The sequence below is a fragment of the Nomascus leucogenys genome, chromosome 4 (assembly GCF_006542625.1).
Source record: "Nomascus leucogenys isolate Asia chromosome 4, Asia_NLE_v1, whole genome shotgun sequence".
NCBI lineage: Eukaryota > Metazoa > Chordata > Mammalia > Primates > Hylobatidae > Nomascus > Nomascus leucogenys.
This window is the reverse complement of record NC_044384.1, coordinates 59451899-59473083: the sequence shown is the minus strand read 5'-3', so window position 1 is coordinate 59473083 and position 21185 is coordinate 59451899. Positions and strand designations below refer to the sequence as shown.

At 43.1% G+C, this 21185-nt stretch overlaps 1 protein-coding gene across 1 annotated transcript; it reads right to left on the bottom strand.

Moving 5' to 3' along the window:
- Window positions 1-256: 256 nt before the first annotated feature.
- On the bottom strand, window positions 257-990 carry CETN1 (centrin 1). Its single transcript, XM_003262104.4, has one exon. The coding sequence runs from the start codon at window positions 932-934 to the stop codon at window positions 416-418; it is 519 nt and encodes a 172-aa protein (XP_003262152.3). The 5' UTR covers window positions 935-990; the 3' UTR covers window positions 257-415.
- Between the last annotated feature and the right edge of the window lie 20195 nt (window positions 991-21185).

Here is a 21185-nt window from a genome sequence, read left to right as displayed (position 1 = left end):
TTTCATCTCATTATGCTGGAACAATGACCGGAATTTAAGGAATGATATATGAAGCAAGATAAGACCACCAAAGAAGTGACAAAGGGAACCACATTTTTGTGTGTCCCAGAAGCTGTCCTGCCTCCAGATCAACGGATGTCTCTGCAAGTTCAGCACAGGGCAAATGGAGGGTTCACTCAAACTTCAGGGCCCTTTGTTTAACCTCATGTGCTCCAGGTTGGCTCTTGAGAATTAAAACCCAAAACTCACATTACAAGCATCTTTCAAATTCTATTATTGAACTAGAGATATGGAAATAGATCTAGACAAATTATGCGGGTGAGGGGGTGAAGAAGGGACAGGCAGCCGCTGTCCTCTAAGGTTTCACAAAATGGAAGCCGGGAACCCAGAGTGTCACTTTAGCTTCTGAACCGACTTAGTAAAGGTTGGTCTTCCTCATCATCCGAAGGAACTCCTCCTCATTCACTTCGCCGTCCCCGTCCCGATCAGCTTCGTCGATCATCTCCTGCAGCTCCTCATCCGTGAGGTTTTCCCCCAGCTCGTTGGCCACACGCTTCAGGTTTTTGAACGAGATCTTCCCGGTCTCATCGTCATCAAAGAGCCTGAAGGCCTTCAGGATTTCTTCTTTGGTGTCCTTCTCGGACATCTTCTGAGTCATCACGGCCAGGAAGTCATTGAAGCTGATCTTCCCCGTGCCTTCCTTGTCCATCTCGGAGATCATTTTCTTCATCTCTTCCTTCCTGGGTTCGAAGCCCAGCGCTCTCATGGCCACCTTCAGCTCCTTCACGTCGATGGTCCCGCTTCCGTCCACGTCGAAGAGGTCAAACGCTTCCCGAACTTCTTGCTTCTGATCTTCAGTGAGCTCGGGCTTAGGTGCCACCTTTCTCTTTTGGCTGGTGGAGGCAGCGCTGGGCTTCTTGAAGCTGGAAGCCATCCTCCCGCCCTGGCTGTGATCCCAACGGCACCGCCCCGCGCTCTCGCTCGGGCGCCCCCCGCTGGCGCGGCGCGAGGCCACCCCTCGTTCACTGCCAACCCCCAAGCCCGTTGGGGGTTGGAGCCGGCCTGAGGAACCTCTTCCTACGCCCCCACATCTGCGAGATCTTGCTTAGGCAAGAATCCGCAGTTCCCTCACGTTATTAACCGGTTTTCACGAGTTGACGCCTGAGCTGGCAAGAACAGCCTGTAGCCACATTTGTCTTCTGCAATCAACTGGCGCTGACAGTTCTTTCCAAGATATTTGCTAGCATCTGTAAGACCCCAGTTTTATAGGTTTATTTAGAGACTCTTCCTCTTTCTCTCTCTCTCTCTCTCTTTCTCCTCTCTTTTTTGACAGGAGTGCACTGGTGCCACTCACCTTACTGCAGCCTCCACCTTCCAGGATCAAGTGATCCTCCCACCTCAGCCTCCATAGTAGCTGAGACTACAGGGCATGCCACCACACCCAGCGAAATTAAAAATTTTTTTTTTTTTTTGTAGAGACAAAGTCTCACTATGTTGCCCAGGCTGGTCCGAAACTCCTGGAATCAAGGGATCTTCCCACCCCAGCCTCCCAAAGTGCTGGAATTACAGGCATGAGCTACCAAGCCTGGCCTCTCCTTTTTATACTAATTTTAAAATCCTCTTGTTCTGGCGGCAACACCCAATGGGGTGACAGATCCTAAGGGTAAATTTAGGATAATCAAGATTGAGTGTGATCACTTGACATTCAATGTGGGGAAGGAGAAGGAAGAGAGAATATTAAAAGTCATACCATGTGTTCAACTTGACATAAATGGGAAACAGAGAAAATGGAAACATTTATGTATAAAATTTATAGAAGTTTGTCTCCTGACATTACACTCAACAATAATACAATGTTTCTGGCATGTTCTCAAATATGAAATGTAATATCCAAATGTATGATTTACTTTCAGTGTTTCCATTTTACATACTCAGTATAATTGCACTTGAGTAATCGTCATAATTTCATTCACCAGGCTTTTGATTTGGAGGGAGGGAAGTTGAAATACTACATTCTGGTATTCTAGTATTTTTTTTTCTCTAACCCCCTAGCAGCATATTACTCTCCTTGCTTATCATCCAATCAGAGCTGTGTTGAAACCCATGCTCTGGTTGCCTTCCTTTGGCAGTGGGCACAGGAGATGATGCAGGACATGTTGGGACTCAAAACCTTCTCCTGGGAATAAAGGGGTTCTCCTACAAACCAAAGAGCAAGAGGAAAATGGAAAAGAAAAAAAGAATTACCAAATAAGCCCACCAAGGAATTGCCCGTAGAATTACTTTGTATTCCTTTAAATAGTTACAGAAAAGAAAGCTGACTTATTTTTTAGCATTCTCTCCCAGCCCCGCCGCCCTCCACAAGCAAATCTCAGCCTATTAATATATTAGTGCCTTTTGTAACCTTTGAGGGTTACAAAAGATGGCACTTTTTTTTTTTTTGAGATGGAGTCTCGCTCTGTCGCCCAGGCTGGAGTGCAGTGGCGCAATCTCGGCTCACTGCAAGCTCTGCCTCCTGGGTTCAAGCTATTCTCCTGCCTCAGCCTCCCAAGTAGCTGGGACTAGAGGCACGCGCCGTCATGCCCGGCTAATTTTTGTATTTTTAGTAGAGACAGGGTTTCACCAAGTTGGCCAGGATGGTCTTTATCTCCTGACCTCGTGATCCGCCCACCTCGGCCTCCCAAAGTGCTGGGATTACAGGCGTAAGCCACCACGCCCGGCCCAAAAGATGGCACTTTGAGGAGTTTGTGTTAAAGAGTTTTAATGGCCAGGCGCAGTGGGTCACACCTGTAATCCCAGAAATTTGGGAGGCCAAGGCAGGCGGATCACCTGAGGTCAGGAGTTCAAGACCAGCCTGGCCAACATGGTGAAACCCCATCTCTACGAAAAATATAAAAATTAGCCGAGAGTTGCGGCACACAACTGTAATCCCAGCTACTTGGGAGTATGAGGCACGGGAATCGCTTGAACCCAGGAGGTGGAGGTTGCAGTGAGCAGATATTGTGCCACTGCACTCCAGCCTAGGCAACAGAGTGAGATTCTGTCCCCAAAAAAAAAACAAACAACAACAAAACAAAACAGTGCTTGATAGTAAGTAGGTTAATAAATATTCGTTGAATGAATGCATGACAATTAATGTTGGTCCTAAAATACTTTCTGAATACAACAAGCGAAAACCCCAAAAGATTAAATGATACGTGACTTAGTTGACAGAGAGCCTGGACACAGGGTTTCTTCTAAAGGCCAGGGAAACTTACATAGGACCTCCCCACTCCTGCCTTCCAGTACTTGTTGTGGACAGTGTCAACTCAAGGCACACTTTGGAAGGTAGAAGCCACAGCCACTGTTCTTCTAACACCGCAAATCCTTGTGACCTGCTTTCTTCCATGTCAGAAGCCTGGGATCTTATCCCAAGTCTATGCCTTATTATCTCTGTGACCTTGGAAAGTCACTTAAACCACCCAGAGTCATCGAAACACCTGCAAAGTGGGCAACATCATAAAGCTTCCTATTGCATTTTCAGTGGGAGAACGTACACAAAAGCTCCAGGAACAGTGCCCTAGTGGGGCCATACAGATCTGGGTAATTGTTAGTAGAATACGAACTTTTCCCAGACATTGTACATTTCCTTTGGCACCCACCCCTCTGCCCAAATTCAAGCCAAGCTATGATGTGTTGGGAAAAACTGAAGTATAGAAGCTGCCTTATATAGAGCTACATTTGGGCCAAGCTGAACTCAAAGCAAAACGGTTGTCATGGTTTCCAGATGTGTGCAATCAACAGTTACAACAAAGGGCCACCAAGAGCTCCCTTCATAGAAACAGTGCCCATAGTCACAGTCAGCTCTTGGTGGGAAGTTACATTATGTTCAGAGTCCAAACTCTGACTTAAGAAGGGAAGGGAAACACATTTATGTGTGCCTAGCTTTGGGCTTACATCTCATAGTTGTCATCTTATTTGATCCTTGCCATCATTTCCTATTTTGCAGATGAAAAAAATGAGGCCCAGGACAGGCCTGTAACACATATCTAATGGAACATGGCCAATAAATGGTGGCTCTGGGATTTAAATCCTGGCCTGCTGAAGCTTTGTTCACTACATCATGCTGCCTTCTCCACAAGTTGATTCTATATTACCAAAATATAGAATCACTGGGAAGACACGATACTGATTTTGTTACAGTAGGTAGCTAGTCAGGCATGAGCGGGGCAGAGAAGGGCTCCCCTCCCAGCCTGCCAGGAATGTCAGGTGATGATCAGGGGATAGTTTGGCAGTTGTCACACTGCCTCTCTAAAATGATCATTGATCATGGCCACAACAGGGAGAGGCAGTTTCCCAATAGATGAATACACTGGAAATTGGTAGTTGGCAGCTTCCAATAAGATCTCAGGAATTGGGCCAGTGGGCTTGAGCATGCGCATTAAGAGACAAAATGGCAGCGTATGACCTTCTAGGCGGGTTCCACTGGAAAAGGGAAGAAAGCCTCAGGTAAGCATGCATACAACTTAAACACACTGCCCATGCTCACCTCCCAATCACAAGCAGGGCATTATTCATGTGGGCGGTTCACCTTAAGGGAAGAATGAGGGAAAGGGGCACAAGATGAGGGAAGTAGGCCAGCATATAAAATCCTAGGTTCAAGATCAAACGGGGCACTTGACCTCCAGGGTGTCCACTTGGCTCTCTTCCAGGTGTACTTGTGAAGTGGCCTTGTTGTCTGGGGTGACACCCAAGGTTCTCGGTCTCACAGCCACGGAGGTAAAGGATGCGGAAACACACAAACGGTGAGGTTTAGAGCTGAATTTTAATAGGTAAAAGAAAGAGAATAGCTCTCTGCCCTAGAGAAGGGTCCCAAAAAAATAAGTTGCCGATCCTTGGTTAAATGCAGGGGGTTTTATAGATGAGCTAGTGGGGAGGCGGTGTCTGATCTACATAGGGCATGAAAAACTGGTTAGGACCAGGTGTGCCATCTTCATAGGGCACGAATCTGTGGCAGCCCCCACCCCAATCTTTTATTATGCAGGTGGGTAGCTACTCTATGTTGCTTCTTTCTTTCTTTCTTTCTCTCTCTCTCTTTCTTTCTTTCTTTCTTTCTTCTTTCTTTTTTTGAGAAGGAGTCTCACTCTGTCACCCAGCCTGGAGTGCAGTGGTGAGATCTGGGTTCACTGCAACCTCCGCCTCCCAGGTTCAAGCGATTCTCCTGCTTCAGCCTCCTAAGTAGCTGGGATTATAGGCGTGCGCCACCACGCCTGGCTAATTTTTGTATTTGTAGTGGAGACGGGGTTTCACTATGTTGGTCAGGCTGGTCTCGAACTCCTGACCTTGTGATTCACCTGCCTCGGCCTCCCAAAGTGCTGGGATTACAGGCGTGAACCACCGCGCCCGGCCACTTATTTCTTTCTTACTGGGCATGTGCTAAAAACAGAGGGGAGGTGGAGCCCCTATGGTGGACATTCCTGGCCCCAGGTACCTCTTTCTAACTGTGCAGCTGCTGGCATCCCCTCGTGTAAGTTTCCAGCTTCCTTATCTATGTTTGCAACCCGATCTCCCAAGCTGCTCTTTGTTAGAAGTGATTTCTTGGGCTGTTCTTTGTTAGAAGGGAAGTTCTGCCGAGGACTCTTTTGCCCTCATTATCTGCTTAAAATAATTTCTGTCTCCAGTATCACTTGCCTTATGTTCCTGCTCTAAAGCGTTTTAATAAACGCTCTGAAACTTGCCTCAGTCTCTTTTTCTGCCGTATGACCCTGAGTTGAATTCTTCTGAGGATGTAAGAATTGAGGTTGCTGCAGACCCATATGGATTCTCTGACGGTAACTTGGATATTCACTACTAATGATACATTTTGGTGCCATGTGACTCGGATACCTTCTGCCGCTAACGATTTTCTTCCCTACACATAACAATAATTAAGCATCTTGCCTAGGAGGATTGAACAGGAATTTGTAGGATCTAAGACAGGGTCCTATTCTGGGGCGAGTCACTGAACCTGCAATATGCTTAGTATTTACATCTGTTCTTCTTCCATTCCACTTCACCCCATTCCCTGCTTTCAACTCTGTATATGAGCTGGGGAAAGCAATCTGGGCAAAATGCCTTTGCTTGGCATTAGTGAAAGTCTATACAAGGCATGTGAAAATCAGCTTTATTACTTTAAAAGTAATTTTTAAGTTCTAGTGAGACTGACATAAAGTAAACGAGACATCCTAGAAAATCAATGGAGATGAGTGGGTTTCTGTTTGTTTTTGGGTTTTTGGGGACCCTCAATTTTTTTTTTTTTTTTGTACTACAATGTCCTAAGTATTATGCAAAATCAGTGACTGATTCTCTGAGAGGGGGAGAGAAGATGGTTGTTTAAGTCCAGTCATGGAGACTTAACAGCTGGAAGAGGGGAGAAAAGAAGCACTGGAATTCCACAACAGGGTTGGAGTCAGTTGAGACCGAGAGAAAGGACTCACCAGCTTGCTTATGCTGATTATTTGGTTTTCCATTTGACTTGCATGGCATGAAAAAGGTGCGGCTCAGGAGCCTTTTAAACTTTAAGTTGCACTAAGCAAATTCAGCAAATTCCAGGTGCCACCCAAGGCAGAAAACATGCATAATACAGCTTCTTTACTGCTGCTTATTTACTTTCCAACAAATGCAGAACAGAGAAAATGTGAATGCTGGATGCTGCTCCTACAAACCAGGATAACTGTGCTGGGGCTGTGGAGAGGGATCCCAAAACCATCACTAACAGAGCTGAATTATTTATTCTTAAATACGTGGAGCCGGTTACAAGAAATGGACTCAGCAGCAAAAGGTTTTATAGTCCCAGTGGTCTCCGAATGGGAATTTGAAATCAAGTCCAGTGACTCAACCCAAGTCTTTTTGGCAAGTCCAGGAACACATTTAAGTGTCCAGCCAAGGGCTACATGATTCCTTATTCCATGAACACCAGAAATAAGAAAATACTCCTCTCAGATACAAAAGCAGACTTTTCTAAAAAGATTTGCCAGAATTTCACATGGTTTCTCAAACTTTCACCCAAATATTCCTAATAGCAAAGGAGAGTTGAAAGCTATCCCCTGAGATACAGGGAAATATTTGGAAGAAACCTGCAAAAAGCATCAAATGTCTTTATAATCCTGTGTTTTAGCTTTTTAAAAAGTGAATGTTGCTTTCTGTTTCATAGTGCATTTGCTGGTTCTATGATAGTTTTAAGTGACTGACCATTCCAAAAAAGTACACATTGCTTGTTTTATGACTTTAAATGGTCTCCAAGGACACGACCAGGGGTTACAGAACCTTATATGTTTTAGCAAACACGGATGTGGGATTTAATGTGGGGCTTGAGGTGAATAAAATAAAGATCTACAATGTTTCTCACCCCTACTCAACCCCTATCTGCTCCACTTATACCCCATTTGGGTTTGGGAGTCAAAGAAGGGAAAGGATGGAAAAGTGTGAGGAGGAAGGGAAGGAAGAATGAAACTCCAGGGCATTTTGAACTTGTTAGGTGGAGTAAAATTAAATGCATCCAGTGAAAGAATGACTGCCCTCTCCCCTTCTTTCCGAGAGCCCAGATCAGCCCCCAATTAAGCGTTGCTTTGATGGAAACAGGCTGAGAAAAGACAAGATCTATGTTGACATAAACGCCAAGCAGAACCTCATGGGGTTTGCAATTCGGCAGTTGTCCCACCCTGTAAGTGGTCTTCAGAGCACCCACCAGGTGCAGGCATCCAACAGAAAATGCAGAACCAGGAGGCTCAGGAGTGGCTTCATTGGATTTTTAAATCTCATTTTAAACCAATAGCTCATAGACTGAGCTATTGGTTACTCTTTGATCCACCTTTTATTCTCCAAGGGCCCTGGAAAGTCAGGATCTAAAGCTGGCTCTGAGGCTGTTAACTGAGAATTTTTCACTCACCAGAGGTTGAAAGGTCAGAAGCCCACAGTGGTGTTAGGTAACACAGAATGAGCCAAGTGGGTTGCCTGGGAAGGGTGGATTTAGGGATTAACAGTGACCTGGAGAGTTTGTGCCCTTTTGAAGACACTGACATTCAAATTTTAAAAAAAAAGAAAGAAAGGAAAAAAGGAAAACTGTGCAGGTCCAAGAACACAGATGAAGCAGAACTTGGCCTATAGGGTGCACATTATCCACCCAGCCCTTGCAGTGGCCACCTCTTCTGCTGAGGTTCAAGCAGTAAAGACACTTCTCAGAGAAAAGGACAGAGACAGAGGGAAGATGGAATTCTAGCCTAAAGCCCATCTGTACCTAGTTCCTTTAGCATAACTATCTTTACTAAAGGTTAGGCCATACTACTACAGGACCAGCCCACAGGGGAAAGTCAACTAATGAAGATGTAGCAATTAACCTGTTTGATTTTTCTCCCCAAACCAGCTTGGAAGGAGAGAAGCCCACTCTGCCTGCCATGTCCTTGTGTCCTTTCTACTGGGACCTCTTTGGGCCTAGCAGGCCTCTAGAATTGGCAGCAAGGCTGATCTAGGTCCAGTCTTAGAGGCCATCCATGAGGTTCAGTACATGGCACAGTGAGGGAACAGAACAGCTGGGGGCTAGGACTCTCTTCCATGCACTCCACAGCAGTCTTGTTTCCAGAAGTCTGCTCCCAGCTCAGAGGGAATTGGAGAAGCCAAATGAAAGTGATGAGATGGGAGAGGAGACATGCCTCTTGTGAAGAAAAGTCTTGCATTTTTAAAAATTCTGAGAAGTGGATTTTAGATAAAAATCAGTTCTCTGACTGAAATATATGTTTAAAAACAAGCTTCTGAACTAAATTAGAGTTCTACTGCATTTCAAAGTCCAGCAGTTGTGTCAGCAAACAAAACATCAAAGGAAAGAATAGGTCATTTCAGTCTCCTCTGAAGCAGCAACTAGAAATCCCTTTCTCAACAAGTAATCATATTACAGCCCCCTCCTGCTAAGCTCTAAGTAGGAAAGTGGGGGGTGCAATTAGGCAGGAGGATGATGTCTCCCTCATCCTTTTGAGTGGGCAACTGACCACGCCCAGGGAGGTTTTTCATTTAGATGCTGCTTAAACATCTTTTGAAGCTCAGTGGGTTCACCACCCGAACTGAGGCCCCCTTAGTTTTCTTCATGTTCTGCATTTGCTCCTTTGCATCTACAAAGTCCTTCCCAAATTCCTTTGATTTCTGGATCATTCTTATCTGAAATCCATGTTCTTTTACTTTTTTTCACGTGGCACTGGTCAGGGCTTCTCTTTCCTTGAATGCCGTGCAGGGGACTAAGCTTAGAATGGAAACTGGGTTATTTAGTTGTACTAGTGTTTTCAATTACACCTCATGCAAAGTGTTTGCCTGCCAGGGTGATCTCAGATCCCATTGCATTACTATTGAGTCCATAGTTAATCTTAAAGCTCCCACAGCCTCTAAGAACAGATTTCATATAGGCACATTGAAAAAGAATATTTTACAGATAACATATGAGAATAAGGCAAGGGGGGAAGAGGAGGCAAACTCACTCTCAAATGTAAACTCATGCATCAAACTCATCTACCAAGCTGGACTAAAAAGGGGGGATACATATCTCACAACAAAAGTGTCTTCATGAACTCAAAAATCATGAGTATTTAGTGAATCCTAAGAAAGTGGTAGACATTCTTAGCCTCTCTTTCTGCTTTAAAACTGTGAGCATCTTTTAAAAATATTTATTTATATATTTTTAGAGACAGGGTCTCACTGTCACCCAGGCTAGAGTTTGGTGACACAGTCAGGGCTTACTGCAGCCTTGACTATCTGGACTCAAATGATCCTCCTGCTTCAGCCTCCTGAGTAGCTGGGACTATAGGCACATGCCATCATGCCCAGCTAATCATTTTTACTTTTATTTTTATTTTGAGACAGAGTTTTGCTCTTGTCACCCAGGCTGGAGTGCAGTGGCGCAATCATGGGTCACTGCAACCTCCACCTCCCAGGTTCAAGCAATTCTCCTGCCTCAGCCTGCCAAGTAGCTGGGATTACAGGCGCCTACCACCATGCCTGGCTAATTTTTGTATTTTTAATAGAGATGGGGTTTCACCATGTTCGTCAGGCTGGTCTTGAACTCCCGACTTCAACCGATTTGCCCACCTCAACCTCCCAAAGTGCTGGGATTACAGGCATGGGCCACCTCGCCCGGCCTCAGCTAGTTATTTTTAAAAAATATTTATAGAGATGAGGTTTTGCTCTGTTGCCCAGGCTGGTCTCCAACTCCTGGCCTCCAGTGATCCTCTCATCTCAGCCTCCCAAAGTGCTGAGATTTCAGGCCTGAGCCACCGTACCTAGCTTAGAACTGTAAACATCTTAATCTCCCAACACAGTCAAATTTTAGAGACTAAAACATAAGCTATATATTTTATGCTTAGGTACTATTTAAGATAAAGAGGTACCTTAGAATTCCTGATTCATTAAGGATGAATTATAATACACAAAAATAAATAAGTTTAAATTTAGCATGAGGGCACTTCAGGAATTTATTAGACTAGGATTAATGTCTAGATAAATAGGATAAAATTAAGAATGTGTTCAGAAATTTTATCCCTGGTCTTAGGAAAAAGCAGCTCCCAGAGAGATGTCTGTCCTCTGATTCTCATCATTCCACTTCTGCCAGAGCCTGTTAATACTCCAGTGAGGAGAAGGCAGGAATGTTGCAGCTACAGTGTCCATTTGAATCTGAGACGGGTTGTCCACATTACGTAGGTGGTATGTAAATATGTAGGTGGTGGCCATATGATCACGTGTACAAGGCAGCAGTATGATGGGGGGCTTGAGTGTGGGTCCATAAGCCCTTTGTGGCTACCTTTGAACACCAGCCTCCTTCTTCTACTAGTTACTTGGCCACAGGCAAGCTGAACTTTAAATTCCTATACAACAAACAGAAGAATAATTAGCTCATAGGGTTGTAGTGGTGATTAAAGGAGATTATCCATGTAAAGTGCTTTAATACTGTGCATGGCCCACAGTAAGTAAATGTAGTGCTTTATGGTTTATAAAGCACTTCTATATACACATACACTCATTTAACATCTCCAAAAGCCTGTGAGGTAGGTTGTATTATTCCCATTTTATCAAGGAAGCGCCTGAGGTCAGACAGTCTCAGCTGTTTCCTATTCACACAGAGAACAACACTGGTCTTCTGATCTTTTTATTTATTTATTTTTGAGACAGAATCTTCCTCTGTTGCCCAGGCTGGCGTGCAGTGGCACAATCATGGCTCACTGCAGCCTCGACCTCCTGGGCTCAAGAGATCCTCCCACCTAAGCCTCCCAAGTAGCTGGGACTGTAGGTATGTGCCACCATGCTCAGCTGACTTCTTTATTTTTTGTAGAGATGGGGGTCTCACTATGTTGCCCAAGCTGGTTTCAAGTCTTGGGCCCAAGTGATCCTCCTGCCTCAGCCTCCCAAAGTGCTGGGATTACAGGGTGAGCCACCATACATGGCCAAGTCTTCTGATCTTGACATCGTCCTCTTCCTTTAAGGCCCTCCCTTTAGCAAACTATTTTAGGTGTTCTAGCCTCCCAGAGAATATCAAAGCTAAAACTTTCTTCAATCAGATTTAGCATAATGAGTAAAGCAGGGACTTTTGAGTCAAACATGGCTAGGTTCAAATGCCAGCTCTGCAGCTCTGCCAGTTTCCAGTTGGGCCACTTTGGTCAAGTTATCCCCCACTCCCTGTACCTACTTCCTCCTTCATAATGTGGCACAGATTTTTCTTCAAGTCAGTACATGCACTTTGAAGGAAAGCAGTTAACACAGTCCCTTTATATATCCTATTCAAGGCTCTGTCAAATTTAGTCACTTACTAGCCAAAAGTTTAATTATTCAGTGAGGGGTATATTTAGTGTTCTAAAGCTATATCAATTCTCCTTAATAACTGGTATGATACAGTGACATAAACAATCATATTTGTAAAAAAATTATCATCATTACATTGCTTCAGCTTAAAATACAGTGTGCTAAGGCAAGAACGTGTATATTTTATTTTATTTTTTTATTCATTTGTTTTTTGGGGACGGAGTTTCACTCTTGTTGCCCAAGCTGGAGTGCAATGGCACGATCTCAGTTCACTGCAACCTCCACCTCCCAGGTTCAAGCAATTCTCCTGCCTCAGCCTCCTGAGTAGCTGGGATTACAGGTGCCCACCACTACGCCTGGCTAATTTTTGTATTTTTAGTAGAGACGGGGTTTCACCATATTGGCCAGGCTGGTCTCGAACTCCTGACCTCAAGTGATCCGCCCACCTTGGTCTCCCAAAGTGCTGGGATTACAGGCATGAGAAACCGTGCCCGGCCTAAGAATGTGTGTATTTTATAAAGTATTTGGAGGGGTTGTGTTTGGGTGGCAACAACATCCAGTGAATTCCGTAATTCAGTGTCAATCACGGACTGAGCCAAATAGAGGTGAAATTTTCAACGTGCTCATCATGTGGACCATGGCTTTGCTGCTTAGTAACACCTAAAATTTTTATTTACTGGTCTAAACAAGTCTCTCCAGTTTGATGTTTGCAGCTCATGATTATCAGATGTACTTTTTATTAGTTTACACAATAAGGGTTGCTTAAATGAAATAGATTTATTTCTCTCTCGTACAGCTCAAGTTCTCATGGCTACTCAGATATTTCCAGGGTGCCAAGATTCTTCAGTATTATTGCCCCAGGGCTCCCAGATGGTTTGCCCTTGTCTACATGGTCTAAGCTGGCTTACTGCCACAGGCATCTTACCCAGCAGGAAGGGGAGCTTCTTAAAGATGGCTTCAAATCCTCTCAGACCCACCTAACTACTCCTGTGATGATCAGATCTGTGCAGACTTTGCCAGTTTGCACAATTGCAACCTGTTAGTACCTCACCTTGGCCCATGCCCCAAGCCTCTCAATTTCTGTTCTGGGGCATCTCAGACATCATAGCAGTGTAGATTTAACACCTTGATCAATGGCAGACTAGTATCAGTGGATATTTCCCCCTTGTGTCTTCCTGTCAGAAGGTCCTGTGGGATTGAGCACCAGTCACCCATAAGAGTGGCCAACTTAGTACCTCTTTCTTGCATTGACCTCCCCTCTTTCTTGCCACGCTCTCTATCCCTCACCCTTGCTCCCTGAGATCACTTCCCAAATAAACCTGCAGTTGAGTTTTAGCTTTAGATTCTACTCTCGGGGGACCTTGGTTAAGACAGGGGAGTGCACAAGACTTTCATGTACCAAAAATTGTCTTCATCCTTTCTGCTCACATTCCACTGGACACATGAAGCTGCAATGGGCGCTGAGCAGCGGATTTTTATTCTGGAAAGACTTGCTCTCAGTTAAAAAGTTCATTACTATGGATGAAGTCTCTGCGCATGCTTCATAAAATTTGAATTTGCACAACTAAATACATCATGGATAGGCTAGAGGTTATGACCACTGAACTAAGAGACCTGAGTTTTCATCCACACACTTCCACCCATTTTCCAGGTGAACTTAGGCAAGTTGCTAAGTCTTCTGGGCTTGAACTTCCTCATTTGTAATTGGTGATAATCATAACTTCGTTCTCTGAGTGACTGTGAGAAAAATTAGATTGCAGATGGGAAAGTGCTTTAAAACTTTTAAAATATGATGTTTTAGGTTGGCGCAAAAGTAATGGCATTTTTTTTTTACTTTTAATTACTTTTGCACCAACCTAATAAATATAGGTTAGATCTAGTTACCGCCTGTATGAAAACAATAAACCAGTTGTAGAACATTCGATTCCATTGTGTTACTACATTACTGGTTACACCTACAGAGCACCATCCAGTTTATCCATAGGTGGATGAAACTGTCCAACTCGCCATCCCGAGAAACAACAATCAGCACCAGGTAAGCATTTTCCAACTTGAAAGGTCTCATTGCATGGGTCTCTTGCACATCATCTCTCATCATTTCATCATTTCATTACTGTTTCCTTGTTTTCTAAAATGTTATCCACCTCTGGAATTTATCCTTTTAAAAATAATCCAAGAGGAGAAAGGGAGAAAAAAGTTACCCATGGTACTCATTATATGAGCCCAAGGGACAAAACGGCATTCTCTCTCCCCATTAATAACTTAAACTTTCAAACATGTAGCCATGGTTAAGGATTCCTTCTGGACTATTTTAAGGAGCAAATTTATTAGTTCTATAGCATCTCATAATCCTGAGGTATTTAGGAAAACTACATTCTTTGGATTCTGAAACCCTGGCTGTTTCCCCAAGCTACTTCAAACAATGCAGCCTTTGCTGACGGGGCACTCCATGGGCCAGCACTGTTGTTGAATTGTAAGTAAATAATCTTGAAACAAATCCATGGTTGACACACTGTCATATTATGTTTACTGCTCCAGAGGAGGGATTTATTCGAGGATATTGAAAAATTCCATTGCTGTTTGGGGGAAGTGACAATTGGGATCACCCATAAATTAGAGTAATTGCCCTCTGTTCTGTACTGTAGATATGATCCAAAACATTGTACATGTACTATATCATATGTGAAATAGAACAGTGCTGGATAAAAACATACAATATTACTAAATAAAAACAGATACCACGGATATGACAGTTGTTTAAATCGCCAAGTTTGGCTACAGCTAGCTTTGTTCTTCTTCTTGGATTAATAAACACGGGAGCTCTAAACTGGAGGAGAAAAAGGAACCAGTCCAACCACATCCTCCTTTTTAGCATAGGTTTCTTGATGTAGTTTCGTAAATGATTAATATTTAATTTTATTTTTTTGAGACAGAGTCTCACTCTCTTACACAGGCTGGAATGCAGTGGCACAATCTTGGCTCACTGCAACCTCTGCCTCCCAGGTTCAAGTGATTCTCTTGCCTCAGCCTCTTGAGTAGCTAGGATTACAGGCATGCGCCACAACGCCTGGCTAATTTTTTGTATTTTTTGTAGAGACGGGGTTTCACCATGTTGGCCAGTCTGGTCTTGAACTGCTGACCTCAAGTAATCCGCCTGCCTCAGCCTCCCAAAGTGCTGGGATTACAGGTATGAGCCACCATGCCCAACTTAATGTTTAATGAGCCAGATCTCTCTTTCCCTGTAAGAAGGGGACTGGCATTACAGCTTTCTAAAGCTCAGTACCTTCTCTCTCCTCTCCTTTTCGCTCCACCTAGGCTCACTTAGGGGTTGGTGTGACTTTGCCTCTGGTGGAGGTTGGTGAAAGCGGTCATTTAATATGAAGAGGGACCAATATACAGGGAAGGAAGGCATCAACTGCAGTCCTTTATTTCAGCAAAACTTGTCTGGGCTAATTTCATCTAAATCACAGCAACACATAATTATGGAAAATTGAAAAGAACAAAACCAGGATTAAACTACAACATCCTCTTGCAAACATAATCGCCTTCCTCTGATACTTTCTACAGTCATCGAAATAGCAAACATGTGCTCTTTGAGACCATTTTTCTATGTATAATGCTGGTCACAGAGATAGGAGAGAGAAAAAAAAGAGTTCCTCCACAGTTGTGATTGGAAGAGAACAATTCCTTCGTTTTCTGGCTCCAATGAGTACCTCCTAACATAGAGCTGAAAACTCATCTTCGGGTTCCTCTAGAAGAGGCTCCAGTGTTTAGCAGAGGAACAGTTCAGCAGGGTGGAAAGAGCCAGCCATGTTGCAAATACTTATAGGCCCGAGGACGATGCTGTGTAGCAGAGGACGAACAGCTCTGCTCGGCCCATGGAGTCAGGGAGACGCCTCCCTGGAGGAGGACGACACTTGAGCCCATTCTGGTAAAACGACTATGAACTGGCCAAGAGAACAAGGGGTAGGGAGGAGCAGAAGGTTTTTATGCAGAGGGAAGAACACATACAAAGGAGTAGAAGCCAGAATGGGAGCACGTTCAGAACTGCAGGGGTCTACTTGGCTAAGCATAGAAGGTGAGCCTGTGAACTTGGGGGGTGGAAGTTGGGGGTGGCCCGAGTCCTGCGAAGGGCTGCTGGGTACTCAGGTATGGTGGGCACTGGGTTGGCAGCTGCAAGCCATGGAAGTCCAGAGTCAGAGTCTTCAGAGGGCAGTCAGAGTCTCAGAGTCTTGGAGTCGGTCTTAGAAGGGGAGAGTCTGGTGATGGGGCTTCCTCTGTCATAGACCACGCAAGTCAGGTGGCTGATAGCCAATGTGGCACTACAGGATGGCCACAGTGTCCTGTTTGCGGGCTTCCTCTGGCCAGCCCACGGGCTCAGGGCCACAGCACAGCCCTGAAGCTTCTCAGCAGCCGCAGTGGGATGGACTCATGCACAGCTCTAGAGCCATCCATGGCTGGCCTTCCAGATCCCACCTCCTCCCCCACCTCCCCTGCCAGCCTGGCTGGGTCTTTCACGTTCTCATGCTTGCACATTTTATGTGTTCTGGCTAACTAGACTCTTCCCTGCAGGTAAAAAGCTGGCGAGTTCCCCTTCATTTTGTTCCCCTTTCTTTTTTAATCTACTCTGTTTTATGCTTTATAGCAAGGAATGCTTAGCATTCAGATAATCCATAAATATCCTCACTTGTTCCAGTTATCTTCTGGTGAACATTCTCTACCCTTGTCCCCTCTTACCCCTCCTCCTCACACGTACACAACAGTAGGGAGAAGAGTACAAATGAACCCATCTTCAGCAGTGACCAACACACAGTCGATACGGTTGCATCATTATCTACCCCCGTCAGATTATTTGGAAGCAATTCCCAGACATTTCGTCTCCAAGTATTTTAGTGTATGGGAACAAGAAAGGATTGAGTCACATGCCAATTTGAAGTCCTTCCCATGGTCATACATGAAAGTATCATTTTTTTGTTCATGTCATCAAGGTGTTTTGTTCTCAGCAATTTATTGAAAGATCCTTTGCCACTTTAAAAATGCATTCTAGGCCAGACACAGTGGCTCACAGCTGTAATCCCAGCACTTTGGGAGGCCGAGGTGGGTGAATCACTTGAGGTCAGGAGTTCGAGACCAGCCTGGCCAACATCTCCACTAAAAACTCCATCTCTACTAGACATACAAAAATTAGCTGATGTAGTGGCGCATGCCAGTAATCTCAGCTACTTGGAAGGCTGAGGCAGGAGAATCACTTGAACCCAGGAGGCAGAGGCTGCAGTGAGCCAAGATCGTGCCACTATACTCCAGCCTGGGCAATAGAGTGAGACTCTGTTTAAAGAAAAATGCATTCTACGTGCAAAATGTGTATATAGCCAATACCATCAGAACTAAAAATATTTGAATAATATTTGAACAAACACCTGTATAACTATGATTGAGCTCAAATGAGAGAGAGAGAGAGAGAATTTTACCAGTATCTTTGAAGTCCATGTTTGCTTCCTCCCTCTCCCCACTCCATTTACCCTCTATCCTGAAATTTGGGCTAGGCATTTCCCCCATACATACGTGTGTGTGCACGTGTGTGTGTGCGTGTGTGTGCACACACACATTTATAAGTTTGGCCCTCTAAACGATATATTGTTTAGTTTTCCTGTTTGTGAGCTTTGTGTATAAATAGAATTACACTGAAATTGCCTTCTGTGACTCTTTTGCACTTCAACATCATGTTTTCAAGCTTCATCCACATTGAGGCACGTCTAGCTGTGGATTATAGTATTCCATGATATGAATCCGCTACTGCTTATTTCTCCATTCAGTCGTTGATTGGCATTTAGGTTGTTTTTAGTATTTCCCCCCAACCTCCCAAATCCTCCTAAGAATATTATTTTACTTGTCTTCAGGACATATGCACAAGAATTTTCCCGAGAGTGGAACTGCTGTGTATATACACTTTACTAGGCGACGCAAAATTGTTTTCTCAAGTAATGTGTAATTTTACACTCACATTAGCTCTATATAACCGTTCCCACCAACACTGGTCTTGTCTGACTTTTAAATTTTCACTCTTCGGTAGATTTAATATATTTTTCTTGAGTAATGAGAGTAAACATCTTTCCATATGTTTACAGGCCATTCATGTTTCTCTTCTATGGATGTCTGTGTTTTTGCATTTTTCTATTTTTATCTTTTTCTTGGTGATTCATGGGAATCCTTTACATATTTTGGATATTAAAACCTTATCGGTGCATAGAATGTCGGCAGAAAAGGCTGCCAACAATTCCTCTCATCCCTGCAGGTGCACGCCACCTGCCACCTTTCATCATGAGGTGGGGTTATCGCACCTCCTCTTGGATTGGAGGTGGCCCTGTGTATTGCTTTGATCAATAGAATATGGCAGTGATGCTGCGTTATCTCCAGGCCAAAGCCTTAGAGGCCTTATGGTTTCCATTGCACCATCTTTGAAGTTAGCAGCTGTGTGAAAAGCTCCAGCTATCCTGATGGAGAGAGAGGCCATGCAGAGAGACTCTCCACAGGATGAGACATGGTATACAGAGAAAGAGAGGCCCAGGCAGCCCCTACTCATTCCAACCGCCTCAGCTGATGCTCTATCCATACAAATGAAATTGCCTTGGAAGCCTCAGCCAAGCTCTCAGCTGGATGCACCTGTGATCCCCACTTATGATCCAGGAAAGAGAACTGCCCATTGAGCTCAGCCCAAATTCCTGATTCAGAGACTCACAGGTAGTAAAATAATTGTTGTTTCCAGTCAGAAAATTTGTAGTTATACAACAATATAGAATAGAAACAATTCATCATATGTGGTCTAAAAATCTTGTTTCAAGGCATACCTTTTTTACTGTCTTTATAATACAGAAGGCCACCCTTATCCACTGTTTCACTCTCTGAGATTTGTCACATGTGGTCAATCGAGGCCCAAAAATATTTCAGTATTTTGAGAAAGAACGAGAGATAGAGACCACATTCATATAATTTTTATTACAGTATAATTGTTATATTATTCTTGTTAATCTCTTACTGTGCCTGATTTATAAATTAAACTTTATTACAAGTTTGTATATATAGGAACAATTATACATGTATGTGGTTTCAGGCATCCACTAGGGGTCTTGGAGTGTCTCCCCAAGAGATAAGGGGGGACTACTATATCTTTTGACTATCAAAAATTGTAACATATACAAGCGGTCCCCAACGTTTTTGGCACCAGGGATTGGTTTTGTGGAAGACAATTTTTCCATTGACAGGCGGGGTGAGGTGGGGGATGGTTTTGGGATGATTTAAGCACATTACATTTATTCCACACTTTATTTCTATTATTATTACTTACTCGCCATAATGTAGAATCAGTGGGAGGCCTGAGCTTGTTTTCCTGCAACTAGACAGTCCCATCTGGGAGTGAAGGAAGACAGTGACAGATCATCAGGCATTAGATTCTCATAAGGCACACGCGACCTAGATCCCTCGCATGCACAGTTCACGTGGGGTTCGATCTCCTATGAGAATCAAATGTCTGGGCTGATCTGACAGGAGGCAGAGCTTGGGTGGTAAAGCTCACCTGCCCACCACTCACCTCCTGATGTGCGGCCGGGTTCCTGACAGGCCTCGGACAGGTACCGGTTTGTGGCCTGGGGGTTGGGGACTGCTGACTTATACTGTAGTTGAATTCTTCAATATTTTATAGCTAGTGATTTTTATATCTTATTTGAGAAATCTGTCCCTACTTTAAGGTACTGTATACTAAAAGTTTAAAAGTTTTGCCTTTCACATTTAAGCCCCTTAATCTATCTTGAATTGATAAATTCCTCAATTTACCTTGAATAGTGTAAGGTAGGGATACATTTTCATTTCTTTAAATATGGATAATTGCTTCAGCACCACAGATTGAATGGTCTCGTCAGTTTTCCATGTATGTTGATTGGGTTTGTCTGTCCCTACACGATTACTGCATCATTTAAATTAATACAGTAGCTATATAATAATGTCTTGAACCTGGTAAGCACATTCTTCTCTTTCATTTTGCATGAATGTCTTTGCTATATTATTGAGTTTTTGGTCTTCCTTATAAATTTTAGAATCATCTTGTCAAATTTCACGATAGACCCTTCTTGAGATTTTGATTGGATTTACATTGAATCCATAAATCATTGGGATGAGGGGATTTGTGACTTTAAATATTGAGTCTTTATCTATAAACGTGCCATCTTTCTATTCTTAAAAAAGTTTTGGCTGGGCGTGGTGGCTCATGCCTATTATCCCAGCCCTTTGGGAGGCCAAGGTGGGTGAATCACCTGAGGTCAGGAGTTCGAGACCAGTTTGGCCAACATGGTGAAACCCCATCTCTACTAAAAATACAAAAATTAGCCCAACGTGGTGGCTGGCACCTGTAATCCCAGCTACTCAGGAGGCTGAGGCAGGAGAATCGCTTGAACCTGGAGACAGAGGTTGCAGCGAGCCAAGACGATGCCATTGCACTCCAGCCTGGGTGACGAGAGAAACTCTGTCTCAAAAAAAGAAGTTTTCTTTAATGCCTTCTTTAAAAAGTTTTATAATTTTTACATGTAAGTTTCATACATCTTTTGTGGACTTACTCCTAGGTATTTTATATTTTTATTGCTAGTATTAAATTATTAATAAAATGTTTTTATTTGCATATTCTAATTAATAGTAGCTGGTGAAGAGAAAGGCAATTAACCTGGTATATTGATTTAGTATTTCGAAATTTTACTAATCTTATTTTAATTCTAATAATGTATAAGCTTCTTTGGGTCTTCTATGTGAACAAGTCTATCATCTCTGAATGGTAACTTTGTTTTACCCTTTCCAACCCTATTAATTTTCCAAAAACTTTAATGTGCTGGCTGGGACCAGTTTTAGTGTTAAGGTTAAGCTGGTGTCATAATATGAATTAGGGATTTATAATTTGAAAATACTGTAAAGCTTGAAATTATTTAACCCTTAGATGTCTGGTAATATTTAACAATAAAACATTGGGTCTCATATTTTCTTTAAGGAAAGATTTTGAATTACTTCAGTTTCTTTTATGAATTCTATTTCTTTAAATTTTTTTATGATTCAATTTCTTTAATGTATATGAACCATTATGATTTTCCGTTTCTTCTTGAATCACTTTTTGTAATGTATAGTTTTCTAGTAAATTACATATTTCATTTATGATTTTGAAATTTATTGGCATAAAGTTGTATATAGTATTATTACATACTATTGTAAATTTCTGCTATAATTACAGTTATGTCTTCTTTTCTATTTCTAATATAATTTATGGATACTTTATCTTGTTTTCTTGATCAGTCTTGCCAGAGATTTGACAATTTTATTAGTCTTTTGAGATAACCAATTTCCGGCTTTGTTGGTCCTCTTTATTA

Coding starts and splice junctions, on each gene's coding strand:
- CETN1 (XM_003262104.4), bottom strand. CDS start 934: ATGGCTTCCAGCTTCAAGAAGCCCAGCGCTGCCTCCACCAGCCAAAAG.